The sequence below is a fragment of the Panthera tigris genome, chromosome A3 (assembly GCF_018350195.1).
Source record: "Panthera tigris isolate Pti1 chromosome A3, P.tigris_Pti1_mat1.1, whole genome shotgun sequence".
NCBI lineage: Eukaryota > Metazoa > Chordata > Mammalia > Carnivora > Felidae > Panthera > Panthera tigris.
This window is the reverse complement of record NC_056662.1, coordinates 25585313-25604164: the sequence shown is the minus strand read 5'-3', so window position 1 is coordinate 25604164 and position 18852 is coordinate 25585313. Positions and strand designations below refer to the sequence as shown.

The 18852-nt window shown below is 48.7% G+C and overlaps 2 protein-coding genes across 6 annotated transcripts in view; one reads left to right on the top strand and one right to left on the bottom strand.

The window, feature by feature from the left end:
- Positions 1 to 18852, bottom strand: part of CDK5RAP1 (CDK5 regulatory subunit associated protein 1) — a 191084-nt gene that overhangs the window by 35939 nt on the left and 136293 nt on the right. The window lies entirely within an intron of this gene.
- Positions 3724 to 8240, top strand: BPIFA1 (BPI fold containing family A member 1). The gene is made up of 7 exons (XM_007073573.2): positions 3724 to 3964; positions 4144 to 4303; positions 5775 to 5882; positions 6025 to 6174; positions 7042 to 7126; positions 7724 to 7787; positions 8187 to 8240. The coding sequence occupies exons 1-7, from the start codon at positions 3805 to 3807 to the stop codon at positions 8225 to 8227; spliced, it is 768 nt and encodes a 255-aa protein (XP_007073635.1). The 5' UTR covers positions 3724 to 3804; the 3' UTR covers positions 8228 to 8240.

The window sequence follows — 18852 nt, the reverse complement described above, 5'->3', positions numbered from 1 at the left end:
TGCCCTTCCAGAGCCATGAGAGGTGACAGGACCCCAGGGAAAGAAGGTTATCCAGAGAGGGTCTAGGTGGGTCTCGGCAGATGGTCTGGGGTGGACTCCCACAGTTCTGCCTGAGACCCAAAGAACTGAGAAACAGAAGAACTATGCTGAGTGTTTGACAGGGAGTAAGAAGTAAATGCTAAATCTAGGGGGTGGGGGGCTTCTGGGCGGGAGGGAAGCATAGCTTTCCTGGCAATTAGGGGGGAACCAGATGGCATATGGATATCTCTCCATTTCCAGTCAAAATAGGGACAAGGCAGCCTCCTTTAGAGGGCTTGATACAAATGAAACCCCTGGAACAGAAATAAAACTCCAGAGGAAAATGGCGAAGTTTCTGCTACCCAGCAAACTGACATTTGAAATGGTAACTAAGCTGTAGATACATTAGAAAGAAAAACACAGACATGTGAGTTTATGAACCGAGATTCATGCCAACTCCCCAGACATCATCTCCCACAGCCCTGAGAGGTAGATATTATCCTCCCACTTTACAGATGAGAAAACTGAAGTTCAAGGGATTAAAGTGATTTGCCCGGAGTCACAAGATTTGAATCAGGGCGATCTGCACCCAGACCCATCCCCTCTCTGCCATAAAATATATGTAGCCTCCTGGATCCACACCAGAGGCTGTTAGCTGTCCAGTAACTAGCTGCACAAACTTAAATCAGTCCCTCGACTTATCTGCCTCAGTTTCCCCACAAAGATAGCAACAACCTGACCCAACCCATAAGAGTTGTACCAAGATAACAAAAAACGGTACTTTGAGGACGACTGACAACATAGAAGCTGTGGGAAGAGTCTAGAGAGTGTTTCATTGGATATGTCAGTCCAGAGCCAGGGTCCTAGCCCCTTGGAGGCATCAGTCAGACTCTGACAGGAAGTGAGAGCAGATTCAGGGAGGGCCTGGCCTGGAGGAAGGCAGCATGGCTCACAGGGCCGAATCCTGACTCCACCACTCACTCGCTGTGTGTCCCTGGGAAGTAGTCCCCCTCTCTGAACCTCAGTCTCCTTATCTGACATTTGAGGGGCAACAATACCTACCAATGCTGATGAAGAAGAGGTTCAGGTGGGGAGAGCACCTGGCACATAGTAAGTGCTCAATAAATATGCATTTCCTCCTCCTCTTTTACTTTTGCTCTTAAGATGTTAGGTTTTGCAGGACAAGAGCTGCTCTCACCAGTCTGCGACCTTGACCTCTCCACGACTCAGCTGTTTCATCTTCAAAATGGATTCAAAGGCCCAAGAGGTGGGGACAGATGCCTTATTACTTCATTTGGGGGAGGGAAGAAGAAAGGGTAAAGGCAGAGACCAGGATACCACAGCATCCTTCAGGCCTGGGAACCTGGGAAGAGTCTTCCAGGATATAAAAGTGAAATTTCATAAGAGCATGAGATGTGGAAAAGCAAAATGCGCAAGTGAGTGTGAGGAAGGTGTCTTCGTGCCTCAGCACAGTGACTCCGAGAACGGGCTGGAGTGTGAAGGCCTCGGCCCCGTGCCCGCTGTGCAAATCTGGACGTGTCCACTCACACTCCAAGCCTCGGTTCTCCCCTTGTAAAATAGGGCTACTCCTTCCCAGCCCACACCCTGGGAGGATTCATGGGGTTGCTGAATATGAAAAACAATGCCAGGCTGGCATTCAGCAAGAGCTCGGCAAGTGTCAGCTGTCGACACTGTTTTATTGTGATCGTCCAGTGAGAGAAGTTCTGACTCTGCCCCATCCTCACTGTGTCTGGGCGCTTGTCCCACTGTGCAAAGGAGCAGGGCGGCATCCTCTCCCTCCCAGGGTTCTGGCCAGGATGTGTAGCCCCCGGCACGTCGTGCAACAGGGACTCAGAAAACAGGAGACCCCAGATGTAGGAAAGTCAGAGGCAGTTTGAAACTTCTGACACTTTGGGAGCGAGAATCCTCCAAATGGAGAAGAACTGGACCAGGAATGGAAAAGAGCCTCATCAGGAGAGGCTTCTTCCCGAGCCCCAGCTGGCTGCCTCTCGCGAGTTCCAAATGTGATCTGCCACCTGGGCGCGTGGGCCCCCAGCCTCAGCCCTGCGCATGAAACCATGAAGTCTTGAGTAACATCCCCATCTCAAGTTTTTCTCTGTTTAACTTGTCCATCAAGTGGCTTAAGTGTCCCATCTACTAATGTGATTGGCAATTATTTACTTTGGAGAGCCCTGAAAGACACCACCGGATCGCAGAATTCTGAATTATCTAGAAACCCATCATCTGATCGCACATTTCCTGATTCGCACACTATAAAAAGACACTACCTCCTGTGCAGGAGCAAGCAGGCGAGGGGTGAGGAGAGCAGGGAGAGCCGCCAGGACCTCCGAGAAGCCCAGGTGAGACCTGCCTGTCCCATGCCCGTCCCACTCCTGCTCGGCGGCCCTGGGTGGCCCAGGCTGTGGGGTGGGCACCGGCTGGCTGCACTTAGGATCACTCATTGGGGGTCTCTTTCAGAGGGATTTTCGGGGGAATGGGAATGGCCATTCACTCTGCTTCCCTGAGAGGGCAGTAACATCGATGCAAGGTTTGAATGTGGAAATGTAAAGAGAATTTGATGGCGAGGGGGAGCGTATGGCTGCAGCTGCAATTGCACGAAATCCCATGATAGGCTTCACTCAGGAGCGTGCTCTTCATACCCTAAATCAAAATCTCTACGGCAGGAGTGTTAACTTGGGGTTGCCATTGTGGATTCAGACCAGCATCCTTAGCTAGGGTCCTTAGCTTCCACTGGATTCATAAAAGGCCTGTTTCCCAACAGAGTTCAGAGAATGCGATCTAAGTTTGAGAGCCACAACTGGCTCTTGGGACCAAAAAGCGTTTTCGATTCCAGCCAGCCACAGCAATGAGGGTGCTTTGGCCGCATCAGCCAGTTGATGGAATTTTGCCCAAAGCAGCTTTTGACACCTTTGCTGGCTGCCAAATAGCTCTGTGACAGGGTTGGTGATATCTGGGAGGGGACAGTCCAAAAGGCAGCCAGATGTCAGGGACTGCCTCCAAATTTTGTTCAGGTTAGCTTGAGGGAGAAGAGAAAGGTGTAGAAAAGATAGTGTGGATGTTTGGGGGATGGGGGCTCGGAAACCTATCTCCAACTACAACTCTGCTATCAAGTTGCTGCGTGACCTTGGGAAAGTCACTACCCCTCTCTGGTCCCTTGATTCTCCTTATGCAGTGAGGACTCTGAATGGCCCCAGGATTTCCCCAGCACTGGATGAGATGATGGCCATGGCCACATGACCTCTGTGATTTCAAAGGGTTTCCACAAACCATCGCAAGCTGGACCTGGGCCAAAAGACTTCCTGGGGATAATAGCAAAGCAGTTCAGCCCCTCAGCCTTTCCATTCTCTTGTCTGGACAGCAAGAACTAGGGGCAGGCCACTGCAAGCAAGCCCAATTGGAGAGTAAATCTGATGGTCACTTAACTTAAGGCCTTTGGGTCAGACAGATCTGGCTTCAAATCCCACCCCTACTGTGTGCTTGAAACCTTGGGGGAAGTTACCTACACTCACAAGACCTCCCTCTGCTCATCTGTACAGTGCAGGTAATATGCTCCCACATCTTAGGGGATGGTTAAGATGAAATCAGTTACCAGGTCTCGAGTGCCTACCCTGATGTCTGGGCCAGAGGAAACGCTGAGTAGTGTTGTTAGCTATTGCCATTCACTTCCTGGTGTTCGAGAGCCAGGAGGCAGATGGTGGGTAATTCCTCTCTGGTATCTGGGCTACATTAGACCCATTGTTCTATCCACAGATACCAAGACAGAAGATGTTTCAAACTGGGGGCCTCATTGTCCTCTGTGGGCTGCTGGCCCATACCACAGCCCAGATGGAAGTCCTGCCCGTGCCCCTGGACCAGAACCTGCTTTTGGCTGGGACTCCACCCCAGGCCCCACATCCCACAGATCTTGCTGGAAGCTTAACAAGTGGTGAGTCTGTGACAACCTCTTTCAGGTGTGTGTGTGTGTGTGTGTGTGTGTGTGTGTGTGTGTGTGTGTCCAACTGTTCAGTGTGGGGAGGGAGACAGGGATGATTGGGAGAGAGGGGCTGAGGATCTGGAATTGTCAGATTTGACCCCCCAAGGACCTACCCCTACACCCATTTCCAGGTCTCAGCAGTGGCCTGCTCTCTGGGGGTCTGTTGGGCACTCTACAAAACCTTCCACTCTTGGACATCCTGAAGACTGGAGGAGACACTTCTGGGGGCCTGCTTGGGGGCCTGCTTGGGAAAGTGACTTCATTGGTCCCTGTCCTGAACAACATCATTGAGTGAGTAGTCATAAAATAGGGCCTTGGTCCCCACCCCCACCAGATAACCTCCATGGAGATCTGGGAGCCCCAGGCAGTGGCCCTGGAGGAGGAGGTGGGGGGAGGGTGGTCTGAACATGAGGCCAGGACTCATGACAGCCTTCTCACAGTCTGGTGAGGAACACCAGCCCTCCTGAACCGGGGATTGCCCCCAGTCCTGATGCATATCTTGAGTCCCCAGCATCATCTATAACCCTCACAACCCTTTCAGGTCGAAGTAATAATCTCCAGTTTACAGATGGAAAAACTGAAGCACGGAAAGTTGCCTGGGCTTACACAACTAGAGTGATGCTAAGCAAGAGCTCTAACTCTAATTTACTTAAGTCCAAAGCCAAGGCTTTCCCACCACACAGTGGTAATTCTGTTCTCCTCACCTGTGGGATCCTTCAGAACACAGGTGGCCCTTGATGTAAGCAAGAAAGTGGACGCAACTCTCCTCAATTATGTCATCAGTAGATGTCCACTGAGCAGTCTGATGTGGGGTTCCCACGAGACACCCGAGAGCTCTCTAAGCGAGAGGCAATAATGGGAAGTTTGATGCCAGGGAGCTGGCAAATCCTGGGTCCTTGACAGGGCTGGATCAAAGCCATTTCCAAGATTCCTACCCACCCAGGCGCTTGCCCTGACTTGAAGACAGACAGATAGCCTTGAGTTTGATTTCCAACCCATGTACTTGCTGGGTGACAGGAAACCAAGGCACGCAGTCTCCCTGGGCTTGGTTTCTCCATCTGTAAGATGAGATCATAGTACCCACAGAGAAAAACTGTCAGGGAGATTAGGAGAGATGTAATCACCTGGCACACTGGTTGTAAGATCAGCTCAGAGGAGAGTCTTGCTTCCATCCTCTCTCCATTCTCCCTGACTTCCTGCTCCTTGATCTGATTGTGACCATTGTTGATTGACCCGCCACTGACGATTATGGCAGGAACCAGAAGCAGTAAGTGCTTCTTACCCATAAATGTTTGTGAGGGACTTACTCCACGTACTCTCATCCACTCACCCACTCATCTATCCATCCATTTGTCCATTCTCTCTACCATCTAACCAGCTACTCTCCCATGCATCCTCCCACCCATTCATCAATCCACAAAGTCAACCAATATGGAGTAGGCCCCTTCTTTGTAAGACTCTGAGCTGGTATACAGGATGCAAATATAATCCAGACACAGCCTCCACCCTGGAATACCTCATAGACATGAGATGCAGAGAGGGGCATGGTGTGTTAGGATCTGACCCAGTGCAGAGGCTGGGAAACACTGATGTGTGACTCAGAACTCATGTGGCTTTGCTGCAAGACTCCCCTCTTTTCTCCCCCATCCCATCTCATGGGTAGCTCCTCCTCTGGGATGGGTACAGTTTGGATTAAAGGTGGTTTCCAGATTTGGGGCTGAAGGAGCTAATATTCCTCCCTCCAATGTTGCTTCTTGGACAGTCTGAAGATCACTAATCCCCAGCTCCTGGAACTAGGCCTTGTGCAGAGCCCTGATGGCCATCGTCTCTATGTCACCATCCCTTTGGGCATGGTCCTCAATGTGAATACGTGAGTGGACCCCAAGGGGGAAGGGGAGGGTGGCTCACCAAAGGAGACCCTGATGCAATGCATAGCCATAAAGGGGTGTTGGAGTCTAACAGATATGAGTTTTCAACTCAGATACAGATGCAGCAAACTGTTTCCTCTGCAGGCCCCTGGTCGGAAGTCTGTTAAAGCTGGCTGTGAAGCTAAACATCACTGCAGAAATTTTAGCTGTGAAAAATGAACAGGGGAAGATCCACCTGGTTCTTGGTGACTGCACTCACTCCCCTGGGAGACTGCAAATCTCTCTGCTTGATGGGTGAGGCCAGAGGGGTGGCTTCTCCTGCCCAGAAACAATATTGATGAGATGATGGACAGATGGCTGGGAAGACAGAACAATGGGAGTATGGATGAGTGGGAGGGTGGAAGGGTGGGAAGATGGATGGATGGATGGATGGATGGATGGATGAATGGATGGATGGGTAAATAGCCACTCATCTTTTCTTTGGTGGGGCTGACCAGTTTTATGCTAGATCAGGCAATCAAAAATCTGAGTTCAAGCCCACCTACCAGAGGGGCATGTGGAGAAGTAGAGGGATTCTTGTGTGAACATGGACAGTGCCTCCCCAGTTAGAGTCTCAGCGTACTCAGATCACCGTACTACAGAGGCACTTTGGGGCTCTTGATTGAATCCACTAAGACAACAGGTACGAGAATGCTTTGTCCCAGTATGGGGTAAAACAGCTATGCAGCCGACCTGGTTTCCTTATTTCAGTTACCTGTCACAGGGAGACTGAGGCATGCATAATGTGCAGAAGTCGTCCTCATCATGATTAACATTCACTGAGCACATATGTTGTATTTCACACATATCTCGTTGAATTCTCATGACAACAATGTACTAAGCACTGTTCATCCATTTATGGATTCTACAAAGTCTCACTGAATACCTACTGTATGCTGGAACTGTATGTTTATTCTATTCATACCTACTGTATGTACTGCTGTGTAGGGTGCCACTCCCTTTGGCTGGACCCCCCGGTGTTCACCTGCATGAGGGTGTGAGTGGACAAGGTCCCATTTTAGTCATGGAGTACTGAGACCGACACGGGCACAGTAGCCCCTCTGAAGGCTTCTCCATACCAACCCCAGGCCTCTGCACTGCCCCCTGGATTTTCTCTTTCAGATTTGCTCCCCTCCCCGTTCAAAGCCTTGTCGACAGTCTCAGCGGCATCTTGAATGAAGTCCTTCCTGAGCTGGTACAGGGCAAGGTAAGTGAATAAAAGTGGCAGCTCCTGATCCTTAGGTCATAGAGCTTCTCAGGATGAAAGAATCCCCTGGAGCGAGGTTTTCTGAACCCCTCAGTTTGATATGTCTCCCTGTCCGCTGATCCATGTGTCTGTGTTTCTTCTTTCCACCCTTCAAAATGCATTGATTGGTTCCTGCTGTGGGCCAGGCCCTGGGCACGTCCACACTACAGCTGAAATGGATTGGCCCCTGCCCCAGGAAGCTCCCAGGCCACCCTCACCAGGGCTGTAGGCAAGCACTCTTCCAGCCTATGCTAGGGTGCCTCCTATAACTAGAAACTCACCTCTCCCAGAGAAGCTCTAGTTAGAAGCAGGTGTCCTATCACACGGTGAACACTGGCTCATGTGATTGGGTGCTTCACGTACACACCTCCCTTTTCTCCCTCTGCCCGTGTGAATGTGTAAGCATTCATCTGTGAGACTGCTTAGAACCAAACACTCTCAGACACGGAAAAATGATAGAAAATCTCCCCCAGAGAATCCATCCTTGGGATACTGCTGCACCCAGGGCCTCCCTACAGGTGCCACTTTGCCTAATGCCTCTCTCTGCCCCTGGGTCAGGTGTGCCCTCTGGTCAATGAGGTTCTCAGCCACTTGGACGTCACCCTGGTACATTCCATTGCTGGTAAGTACCCACTTCCAAGGCCTATCTCCCTTTCCAGAACAGCGATTTTCCCCCAAGGAGCCCATCCCTGCACACCATAGGAGAGAGCCAGATCCTTCCAGCCTCAGCTCTCCCCATTGCGGGTTTTTTTTTTTTTTTGCCTTTAATTATCCAGATAATGTCAATGGATAGGCCTTGCTTCCCCCACCCCCCGCCCGCCTCCAGCAGACCGACACTGAAAACAGCTGAGCTGGTTGGTGGAAGGAGGTGTTAGTCCTGCCAAGCTTCACCCGAGCTTAGTGGGATCACCAGAGTTCCCAGTGCCCGTCCCCAGGCCTCCGGGGAGTATGGGATATCTCTGAACTCCTTCACACTGGGATCATCACTCTGGTCTGCAGTGGTTATTCTTTCATTTTCCAGACATGCTGATCCATGGGCTGGAATTTGTCATCAAGGTCTAAGCCTTCCGGGAAGGGACACAGCCTCTGTCAAACTGGTGAGTGCTGTTCCCCAATCCCCAGGATTTGGGTGTTGCTGCTCTTCTCCTGGCAGGGGACAGAGGGGGGCTTGGGACAGTGACTCTATTGGGACAGTGACTATCTCCAAAGGGAGACAAACAGCCACACAGAGGTACACAGAGATGCACAGAGAAGTCCACAGAAATGCTGACAGAGGTGGAGAGACACAGACAGCACCACAACACAGCTACAAAGAGAAATACACATGGCTATGGATACACACACACACCACACATAGGTACACATGGATACCAATGCACTCAAACAAATGCACAAGGAGTCCCCTTGGCCCCAGGCCCCAGAAGCTAGCCTGAGGTTCTCAGCCCCCTCCCCTTCCTTTGGAGGGCAAGTTTGATGATGGGCCAATACCAACAAAAGTCAGTGACTGCCAGTCTCCATTCTGACTGGGGGCTTCTCCCAACAGACCCACTTCCTGCTGCTCAATCCACTCTCTGCCCAGCTTCCGAGGGCTCACAGAAGGCTGACCCATGTCCTGGACAATGACACGGCCACTATGTGGGAACCAGAGCAGCCTTCTCTCCAAGGAAACTGCTCTCCCTCCTTTCCCACAGGCACGTGTTACAGCCCATGTTCCTCACCAAATAAAGTTGCTCTTTCTCTGCACAGGGGCCCTTGTCATTCTTCACCATCATCTGAGAGCTAGTATATTGGAAAGAACCCCGGCCTGGGTGGTTGGAGCCATAGAACAGAGTTTGGACTTTACACTATAGAACTTTATGGTTTTCAGCTAGACAGGGAGATGTTCAGATGAGTGTGGATTTCAGAGCGACTGCTCTGGGGTCCTTAGGATGGGTGGACAAGTGGTTGGGGATAAACGTAACACTCCAGGCATAGATGATGACGCACAAGTTTGCCATACAAGAAGTGAAATGGTATATTTGAGAGATGTTCAGGAGGTGGACCTGAGAGTGTAGGTGAGGGACCAGGTGAGGTACAGGTTGCTGCCCATGTACCAGGTTGGGGAGCTTGAAGGGAACTAGGGATGTGGGAGGAGTAGACTCCAGCAGGAAGATCATACCTTTAGCTTTGGGCATGCTGCGTGGAAGTGCCTGGGAGACCCTGAGGGAGATATCCAGGAATCTGGTGGATCACAAGTCATATGCCACTCCTCTTTGCTCACTGGCATCCAGTTAAACTAACTTCTTTTCTGTTTTCTCAGCAAGAGGGTGATAAGGATGACAAGGAGGAAGTATAGGAGGAAAGATAAACTGGTCCCAAGCGCTCATGGTTCACAGGCATAGAGGAGAGTCATTGGAGATGCATATGAAAAGATTATTGATGCCATAAGAGTCTTATTTTTGGAGGAAGATGCCTGGTTTTTAGAAACCAAGAAGAGGAAGAGATGAAAGGAAGTTGAGAGTGAGTGCAGATACAATATATGAAAAATTGGAGGCAAGAATGAAGAACAGGGCTACCCAGGCTGGGAAAGGTTGTCCCCTCAAATAAAAACTAATTTTGCAACCATTGTTTGAGGTCCTTAGAGGACTAGCCCAACTGTCTTACTCCACAGATGAGGGCACGGAGGCCATGGGGATATGTGGATGACTTGCACAGGTCATAGAATGACAAAAAGGCAAACTCAAAATGTCACAAAAACCTTGTCCTTTGTGCTTTGGGAGACCCCACTGACCTTGTGAGAATGACCAGATTCAGGCTGGTGTTTCTCAACCCCTGCGAAACATCTTTCATCAAGTCCAGACCTACCACCATACCCGCCTACTGTTGTCACTAACCAACATGGCATCATGGGAAGATAGTCACATAGTTCAGAACTTCAAGGTTTATTGTAGGAAACCAGCAGGTGTCTTCTGGTGAGGACGTAAGGAAGGAAACATCTTCCACCTTCACAGAAGTAGAAGATCTTTGAATTTTATAAGCAGATGAATGATCATTGTGAACATCTGTCTACCTAGTCAGTGCCCTAAAGTACAGAAGAACCTTCCAGACTGGAAACCAGCAATCAGGACCTGACTGGGTTTGAGGAGAGTCCAGGCATTAGTTACTTTCAAGTCCCTTTTCGGGTAGGCATGAAGTCAATACTGAGTGTCCCCCTTGGCTGAGGTCCCAAGAATCAACCTGAATAAGGACAGGCACACACACCTGGTACCATCAGCACTGGTCCTGCTGCCCTCTGGCCATGGCACCAAACTGCATTCCTATCTGAACACACATCCACTGCCCATCTCTGAATACTATTTTCCCAGTGCTCCCTCGGACTTCTTTCTATAGCCCACAGATGGGTCTTTCCCCTCTGCTAACAACTTCAATTCCTAACTAACTAGTCTAAGACTGCCCTGGATACACAATAGTCTGACAGGCAGCCAGGTCAATCAGAACACGTTCATGACTTTTAAATAGTGATAACATTTTCACATTTTAAAACCTCTCTCAAAAGGATGTCAGTGACAATGGCAGATTGAAGACCTCTAAAAACTCTCTCCTATGGAAAAGCCATGAGAAAGCTAGCAAAAAAAAAAAAAAAATTGTCAGAACCAGCTTTTTCAGAACTCTCTGAATTAACCAAAGGTTTGCAGCAATCTGGGGTGTGCTTATTCAATTAAAATTGCTGAATCTTGGTAAGGACAGCGAGCTCTGGGGCGTTTTAATTGACCCTGGTCCCATCTCCCACTCTCCGACTTCACAGAAGACTTGAAAACCAAATGCCCACAATCTTGGTGAAAATCAGTAGCCTAGAAGCCACTGGAGACAGGCAGAACAGAATTGAAATAACTTCAAAGCCTCATTCCCATAAAATGGTCATTATTTGATCTGCCTTGTTAGTTCCCTGCAAGATCCCACTCTCAAGGCTGTCTTGACTTGACTTGACTCAGAGTTCACCTAGTTTCAACAGCCTTTCCTCCAAGGACCTTTGTCAAGATGGCAGACAGATGTGAAGACTGGGGGTTTCTAACTCTCAAGCTAGTCCACACTCAGGCTTTGGCAATTTGTCACAATTACATTTTAAGTGTTCCTCCCCAGCAGCCTCTGCTTCAGGTAAGCTGACCTCGGCTGTAATTTTATGTGTTCACCTGTCTCTCCAGATCTGGGGATGGCAGTTTGCCCTATGACAGGCCTGAGAGAGTTACTGATTGTCCGTATTGAGCTCTTTTCTCACCGTGAAGGTGGGAATGACAGCTTCCGAGCTCTTTATATGTTGGCGCTGAGATGAGCAGTCTGGGTTTATAGTTTTCAACAGTTATGTTTGCTTCACGGGAGGATGGGCCCCCAAGCCTCCTCATACCGCCATCCGGAAAGTGAGACTTCACTGAAAGTTGTTAACCATTACTTCTTCAAAGTTCTTTTCTGCACCATTCTTCTGTCATCCTGAGTCTCTCATGACATGAATGTAGATCTTTTGTGATGATCTACACTGGCTCTATTGAGGCTCTGCTTGCTTCTTTCCACTTTCTTTCTTCCTCTTATTCAGATTGGATCCATCTCCAATGTGTTGTTGTAGTAGACATTTTTATTTTTTTAAGTTTTTTTTAATGGTTCTTTGTCTATTTCGAGAGACAGAAAGAGTGGGAGTGGGAGACGGACAGAGAGAGGGAGAGAGAAAATTCCAAACAGGCCCCATGCTGTCAGCGTAGAGCCCGATGTGGGGCTTGAACTCACAAACCATGAAATCATGACCTGAGCCAAAATCAAGAGTCAGACGCTTAACCGACTGAGCCCCCCAGGTGCCCCTAGACATTTTTAGCACAATGTTACGAGACTCTGGGTCCTGTTTAAATCCTGTGGAGAATGTTGGGGGGCAGGGCCATTTGGTTTAGCAACTGACCCAGTGAGATTCAGCCTAAGCCAGTTAGTTTCAAGTTCCAACCTGCCTTCTGTGGGCTGTGTTCTCAAACAAGGGATTTCCTCCAATGTCTCTACTTGTAGGGCAGCCCCCTTCCTGGTTCTTGGATCAGAAGGAGAGGACTTCTCTTGAAGCTTTTTGTATTCACACCTGCACACAGTGTCATGACTCACACTGCCTTTGAATCCAGGAGGAAAGATACAGGAGGAATAAAAACTCAGGAAACTCAGCTTTGGATCACTCATTCTTTCAGTTATGACTTCCTTCTGTGGCCACCTGCCACCATTTATCTTTCAGAATCCCCAGAGAGCTACTTCATTCACTGTGTCCAGCATTTTAGTTTCATTCTGTAGGAAGGACAAGGTAGGGTCAGCTTACTCCATCCATCTCAACTCTCCAATCTGCAAAACCCAATGGCTTATGGCAGATGATGGTGGACTACCAGTAACTTAATCAAGTACCCTCCCGGTCGTAGCATCCTACTAGAACGGCTAAATGCAGACTCTGGTGCTTGGTGTGCAGTTATCTATCTGGAAAATGTGTTCTTCTCAGTCCTCATCAGATAATGACTTCAGAAGCAATTTGCATTCACTTGGGATAGACCACGGCACACATTCAATTTTGCTCCTGCTCTCCATCACAAGATAAAGTCTGAAGGGGTCCTCTCATGTTCATGTCCTAGCTACTATTTCTGTGTACCATGCCACCCCCAAATTAAGTGGCTTAAACAACAATACTCATTTTGTGACGCTCTGTGGTTTCTGTGGGTCAGAAATTCAGGAAGACTCAGGGTGAAGTTCTGGCTCATATTCTCTGCAATCGCAGGTTTAACTTGTAATCGCTTCTTTAATCCTCCGCACAGCCCTCTGAGGTAGGTACTGTTGTGATTGGCCCCCCTTTGCAGAGGCACAGAGAAGTTGAGTCAGATCCCTGAAGTCACCAGCCAGGGCAGGTGGGGCTGGGGCAGGAGCGAGGCAACCAGACCCACAGAAGGGAGATCAGAGGAGCTGTCGCTCATTCCTCCTGTGCCTCCCCCTCCCACACCCCACTCTGCTCCCCAACACGATCCCACGGCCCTCACAGGCATTGCAAGGAGAGGCAGGAGGACAGCAGCAGACTCCTATTTTGCCCCTACTCTGCGCCAGGCTCTGCTCTAGGCTTTTGGTAGCTTAATCTCATGAATCCAATAGCCCTGGAGGGTTGTGTTGTTATTGCCCCACCTCCCAGATGCAGAGCCTGAGGCACAGAGAGATGGACTCACTTGCCCGGGGACACGCACTGGTGAGTGTGGAGCCAGGATTCAAAGCCAGGCTGTCTGGCTCTGTAGGCTCTGTCTCGTCTCTGATAAATTCGCCCACAGCCCTTGCCCTTCAGCCTGGTGAGCCTGCCCTGGTGAGCCTGTCTTGTCCAGTGGCATTTCCTCTGGCATTCTACAGAGGCCACAGACGACTCCCTGGGACACGCATGGCAACTGCCAAAGATTGCCAGTGAGCTGGAGTTGACCTACCAGGGGGAGTGAAGACTGCAGGTCTCACCAAAACCATGAAGGCTCTGAACCACTAGGGGGCAGGAACTGGCCCCGTGAAGCCCGAGGTCCTACCCAGTGGAGATGTTCTCAGGAGGAAAGGAGGGAGGCAGGCCATTCACAGTGACCAGCTATTCAGAGGCACGCCTGCCTTAAATGTCAGCCAGTGGGTAGGAGGAAATGGGCTTGAGTCCCTGCCCTTACAACACAGACCAGTCTCTGTTTGATGATTAATTTCAGATTTTTTTTTTAGTTGTTTTTTTTTTTTTTTTTGAAGGGGGTGGAGGGCAGAGACGGGAAGAGAGAGAATCCTAAGCAGGTGCCACACTGTCAGTGCAGAGCCGGATGCAGGGCTTAAACTCACGAACTGGGAGCTCATGACCTGAGCTGCAATCAAGAGTCAGACGCTTAACTGACTTGAGCCACCCAGGCGCCCCCATTAATTTCAGATTTCAGCGATCTGACTTGTTCTCTCACTTTCCCTTCCCCGACTCCCTCACGAGGGCCTGGGTCTACTGCCTCTCAGACCCCTTCTCTCTCATGTCTTCATCATAAAACCTCAACAGTTTCTCTGCCACCTGCTTTCATTCCCTTTCTATTCCCAACACCCCTTTTCCTTCTTTTACTAATTATCCTCCATAGTCACATCTCAGAAATTGCTCACTCCATCAAAATTGGAATCTAAATTTTCACAGTATTCGTTACAACAAATCAAGGCAGTGCTTCTGTAACAAAGGAGCCTGACACTTCAATGAGCCCGACACGGGAAGTCTGATTCTTCATTCAGACATTCACTTCATGTTCCATTTCAGGGCCACCCCAACTACAGTGCACGACCCCCGCCGTCACCAGGATGGGGCAGTGAGGGTGGGCAGAGGGGCCGGATATCACTAAAGACTCGGCTGAAAGTGGTGTGGGTCACTTCCTTCATGTTCCACTGGCCAGACATTCAGAGCCCCAGTGTCCTTATCTGCAAAACCTCCATCTCAGAGGAGTTTTGTGAGGATCCAATCAGCCACTGCATGTAACACATGTACCTATCACCATGCCGGGCATGTAGTTAGTCAGGGCTTAACATAAGCTATTAATGGGGAGCCTGGGTGGCTCAGTCAGTTAAGCATCTGACTTCAGTTCCAGTCATGATCTCACTGTTTGTAGGTTCAAACCCTGCATTGGGCTCTGTGCTGACAGCACAGAGCCTGGAGCCTGCTTCAGATTCTGTGTCCCCCTCTTTCTCTGCCCCTCCCCTGCTCACTTTCTGTCCTCTCTCTCTCTCTCAAAAATAAATAAACATTTAAAAAATCAAAAAATAATAAAAACAAAAATAAATTTAAAAAAAGAAACATAAACTATTATTATCATTCATGCCCACGATTTCCTGGAAGAGCATCTCAAGCAAATTATTTGAGCCTCACTTCATCACTGGAAAAGAGGGGAGAGGGGACTAACAGTACCAGTGCATCATTACTGTAAACACAAAATAATGTGTAGAAGACCTGGCTCAGGAAACGTTGCTGCCCTGAGTTAGCTAGCTTCAAGATCTTTCATAAGAAATCATTGGTTTCACAGCAAATCAACCAGGATCCAAGAGTGGAAACAAGGAGAATGAGTATCAGGGTCAATCAGGGTTTGATCCGTACAGAACCACTAGGAGTGATGTATATGAGGGGGTCTTTGTAGGGACCCCTTATCCCTACAACTCACAGAACCGTGGGAGTGGCTTAAATGGGCTCCACCAGGCTGTTGTCTTTGTGTCTGGAGCTGGAGCTGAAGTCAGCAGGGCAGACAGACAGGAACGGAAGATGGCTGTGACGTGGGGGGACACAAAGACAAACTGGAACGTGCATGCATGTCTCCCCACCTCCAAGCCTCCAAGTCCCAGGACGCAGGGGTGAAGAGGAGGGTTCCTGCTCCTCTGGTGAGAGCCCGGGCACTTGATAAGGCAGTGGAGTAGGAGCCAGAGGCCAAGCACTGGTCCAGACCCAGCGCCCACTTGCATGTGATCTTGGATGGAGGCAAAATAGCCTCCTCTTGAGGACGGCTCAAGATCCCACAGCCCTCTTGAGGATTAACAGCAATGTGACCCGGAGCTCAGTGCATGGCATCCTCTTTTTTGCGACTCAATCTTCTAAAGTGTGAAATGGGAGAGTCCAGAGTTCAGCTGTTGAGTCCTTGTCTCAGATGAAAACCCTTTCCCCAAAAAGGACATTGTTTTATTTGCACTATAGCTACTCTTGGCTCCCTCTGTTTCCCCCTTGTATTAGTTATCTGTTGCTGCCTAACAAACTATCCCGTAACTTTGTGGCTTAAAAGCATTTATTATCACATAGTTTCTGTGGGTCAAGAATATATAGAAAAGGCTTAGCTGGGGTCTTCTGGCTCAAGGTGTCTCATGAGGTTACAGTTAAGATGTTTTCCAACACTGCATCTCCCAAAGGCTTGACCAGAGCTGGACAATCCTCTCCCGAGATGATTCACACACATGGCAGTTGGCTGGAAGCCGCCGGTCCTCACCACCCAGATCTCTCCGTTGGGCTGCTGGCCATGTTCCTCTCAACATGCCAGCGGCCTCTCCTGAAACAAGCCATCTGAGAGAGGAGGAAAGAGGGAAGCTGCAGGTTTTATGAGCTGGTCTTAAAAATCACACACCTTCATTTTCTGTCATAATCTCTTCATTAGAAGTGAGTCACTAAGAGGGCACCTGGGTGGCTCAGTCGGTTAAGCGTCCGACTTCAGCTCAGGTCATGATCTCACGGTCCGTGAGTTCGAGCCCCGCGTTGGGCTCTGTGCTGACAGCTCAGAGCCTGGAGCCTGCTTCAGATTCTGTGTCTCCCTCTCTCTCTCTCTCTGCCCCTCCCCCACTCATGCTTTCTCTCTCTCTCTCTCTCTCTCTGTCTCTCAAAAAAAAAAAGATTAAAAAAAAAGTGAGTCGCTAAGTAGTCCCCCTTCTTAAAGGGGGCTTAAAGAATTTGTGGACACGTTTTAAAACCACTATGTCCCTCTCCATGCCAAGGGCATTGCCTTCAAGGTCCAAAGGCCCATTTTCCTGAGCAAACGAGCCTTTTCTCCTCGGATAAATTCTTCAGCCTCCACAGGAAGTAGAAATGGCTGCAGTGCAAGGTATGGATTTTGTACTGTTGTTTTGACTGTTTAATAGCAGTTTTCCTTTTCACTGCATTCAAACCACATAAAAGCAGAAATGCTCTAGTGAAGAGGTGCCTGGGTGGCTCAGTCAGTTGAGCCTCCGACTCTTAATCTCAGCACAGGTCATGATTGCACCGTTTGTGAGTTCAAGCCCCACATCGGGGTCTGCGCTGAGAGCACAGAGCTTGCTCGGGATTCTGTGTCTCCCTCTCTCTGCTCCTCCTCCCCTCACTCTGTCTCTCTCTCAAAATAAATAAACAAACTTAAAAAAAAAAAAAAAAAGGAATGTTCTGGTCAAAGTGGAGATGAAGGGCCCAGTTTCAACACGTCTGCCCCCATCAGTGTCTCCTCCAGTGTCGACAGGTGCTGCCCCTGCTGTGTGAGACTCTGCACAGAGAAGGCGGTGCTGAATCACGAAGGCGGAACGTCCTTGTTCCCTTTTTCATTCTTTCCCCCCTCTTCTGATGACAGCCAGAACAAAGTCTCAGTAGGAAGCTAGCCCGTCTTTAATACTTGGGGTGTTGTTGTGGCAAGCTCTCTGTTGAGAGAGAGACAGAGAGATGCTCCAATTCGTCTTTTTGCCACATTGTCCAGGAAAACCCAAAATGTTTTCATTTTTCTGTTTCCCTTGTGAAGCCACCATGTGGCTGCCTTTTATTTCTGAAAGTTGATGCTAGGGCATTTAACTAAAAATTGTAACGTTTCCTATTAGAATAGATTTCTTTAAAAATAGGGAGACAATTTGAAGGAGAATATTAAATAAATAAAGGTTATGGTGGCTGGTGTGTGGCAGAAGCTGTGGAGGGGATTTGATATGTGAGTGACTATAATCTAAGGAGCTTGGGGACCCATATTCCAGTGCGTTACTAGCCTGGCTACTGGATCCCCCTAAAGCCCCCAGGATCCTAGCCTTCTTGCACCAGCTCGCGCTCGCATTCCTGTCCTGTGCCCACTAGATGGCGCTGTTGCAAGGCAACCTAGCAGTCATATTGAAGATTAACATTTGTTTAGCAGTACCGAGTAGCCCAGCAACTTGCTAAACCCTTTCAAAGCCAGATCTTATTTAATCCTCACAGAGAGGAAGCCTCTAAGTCTCAAGGTCATACAGCTTGTGAGCAGTGGATCCAGGATTCGAATCCCTGCAGTCAACCTCTAGAGCCCAAGCTCTTTGCCAGGGATTACCAATTCATGAGCCTCTGGCCAAATCTGGTACGTTGTTTGTCATTTTTACTTTAAATTATTTTAAATACTGATTTTTTTTCCAATTGGGTGTGACTGTAAATGTATTCACTATTTCCCCAAACACTATCACACCAAACTGTCCTATGCTATTAAATGCCTAGTCCCTAAAGTACGGTTGCCAGATTTACCAATAAAAGCACTGGACATGGCAGAAAAACAGACACTCAGATCCATGGAACAGAATAGAAAATCCAGAAATGGACCCACAAACATATGGCCAACTAATCTTTGACAAAGCAGGAAAGAATAGTCAATGGAATAAAGAGTCTTTTCAGCAAGTGGTGCTGGGAAAACTGGACAGCGACATGAAGAAGAATGAACCTGGACCACTTTCTTACACCATACACAAAAATAAACTCAAAGTGGATGAAAGACCTAAACTTAAGACAGGAAGCCATCAAAATCCTCAAGGAGAAAGCAGGCAAAAACCTCTTTGACCTTGGCCTCAGCAACTTCTTACTCAACACGTCTCCAGAGGCAAGGGAAACCAAAGCAAAAATGAACTATTGGGACCTCATCAAAATAAAAAGCTTCTTTCTTCACAGCGAAGGAAACAATCAGCAAAACTAAAAGGCAACCGACAGAATGGGAGAAGATATTTGCAAATCATATATCAGATAAAAGGTTACTATCCAAAATCTATAAAGAACTTATCAAACTCAACACCCAAAACACAAATAATCCAGTGAAGAAATGGGCAAAAGACATAAATAGACACTTCTCCAAAGAAGACATCCCGATGGCCAACTGACACATGAAAACATGCTCAATATCACTCATCATCAGGGAAATACAAATCAAAACCACAATGAGATACCACCTCACACCTGTCAGAAT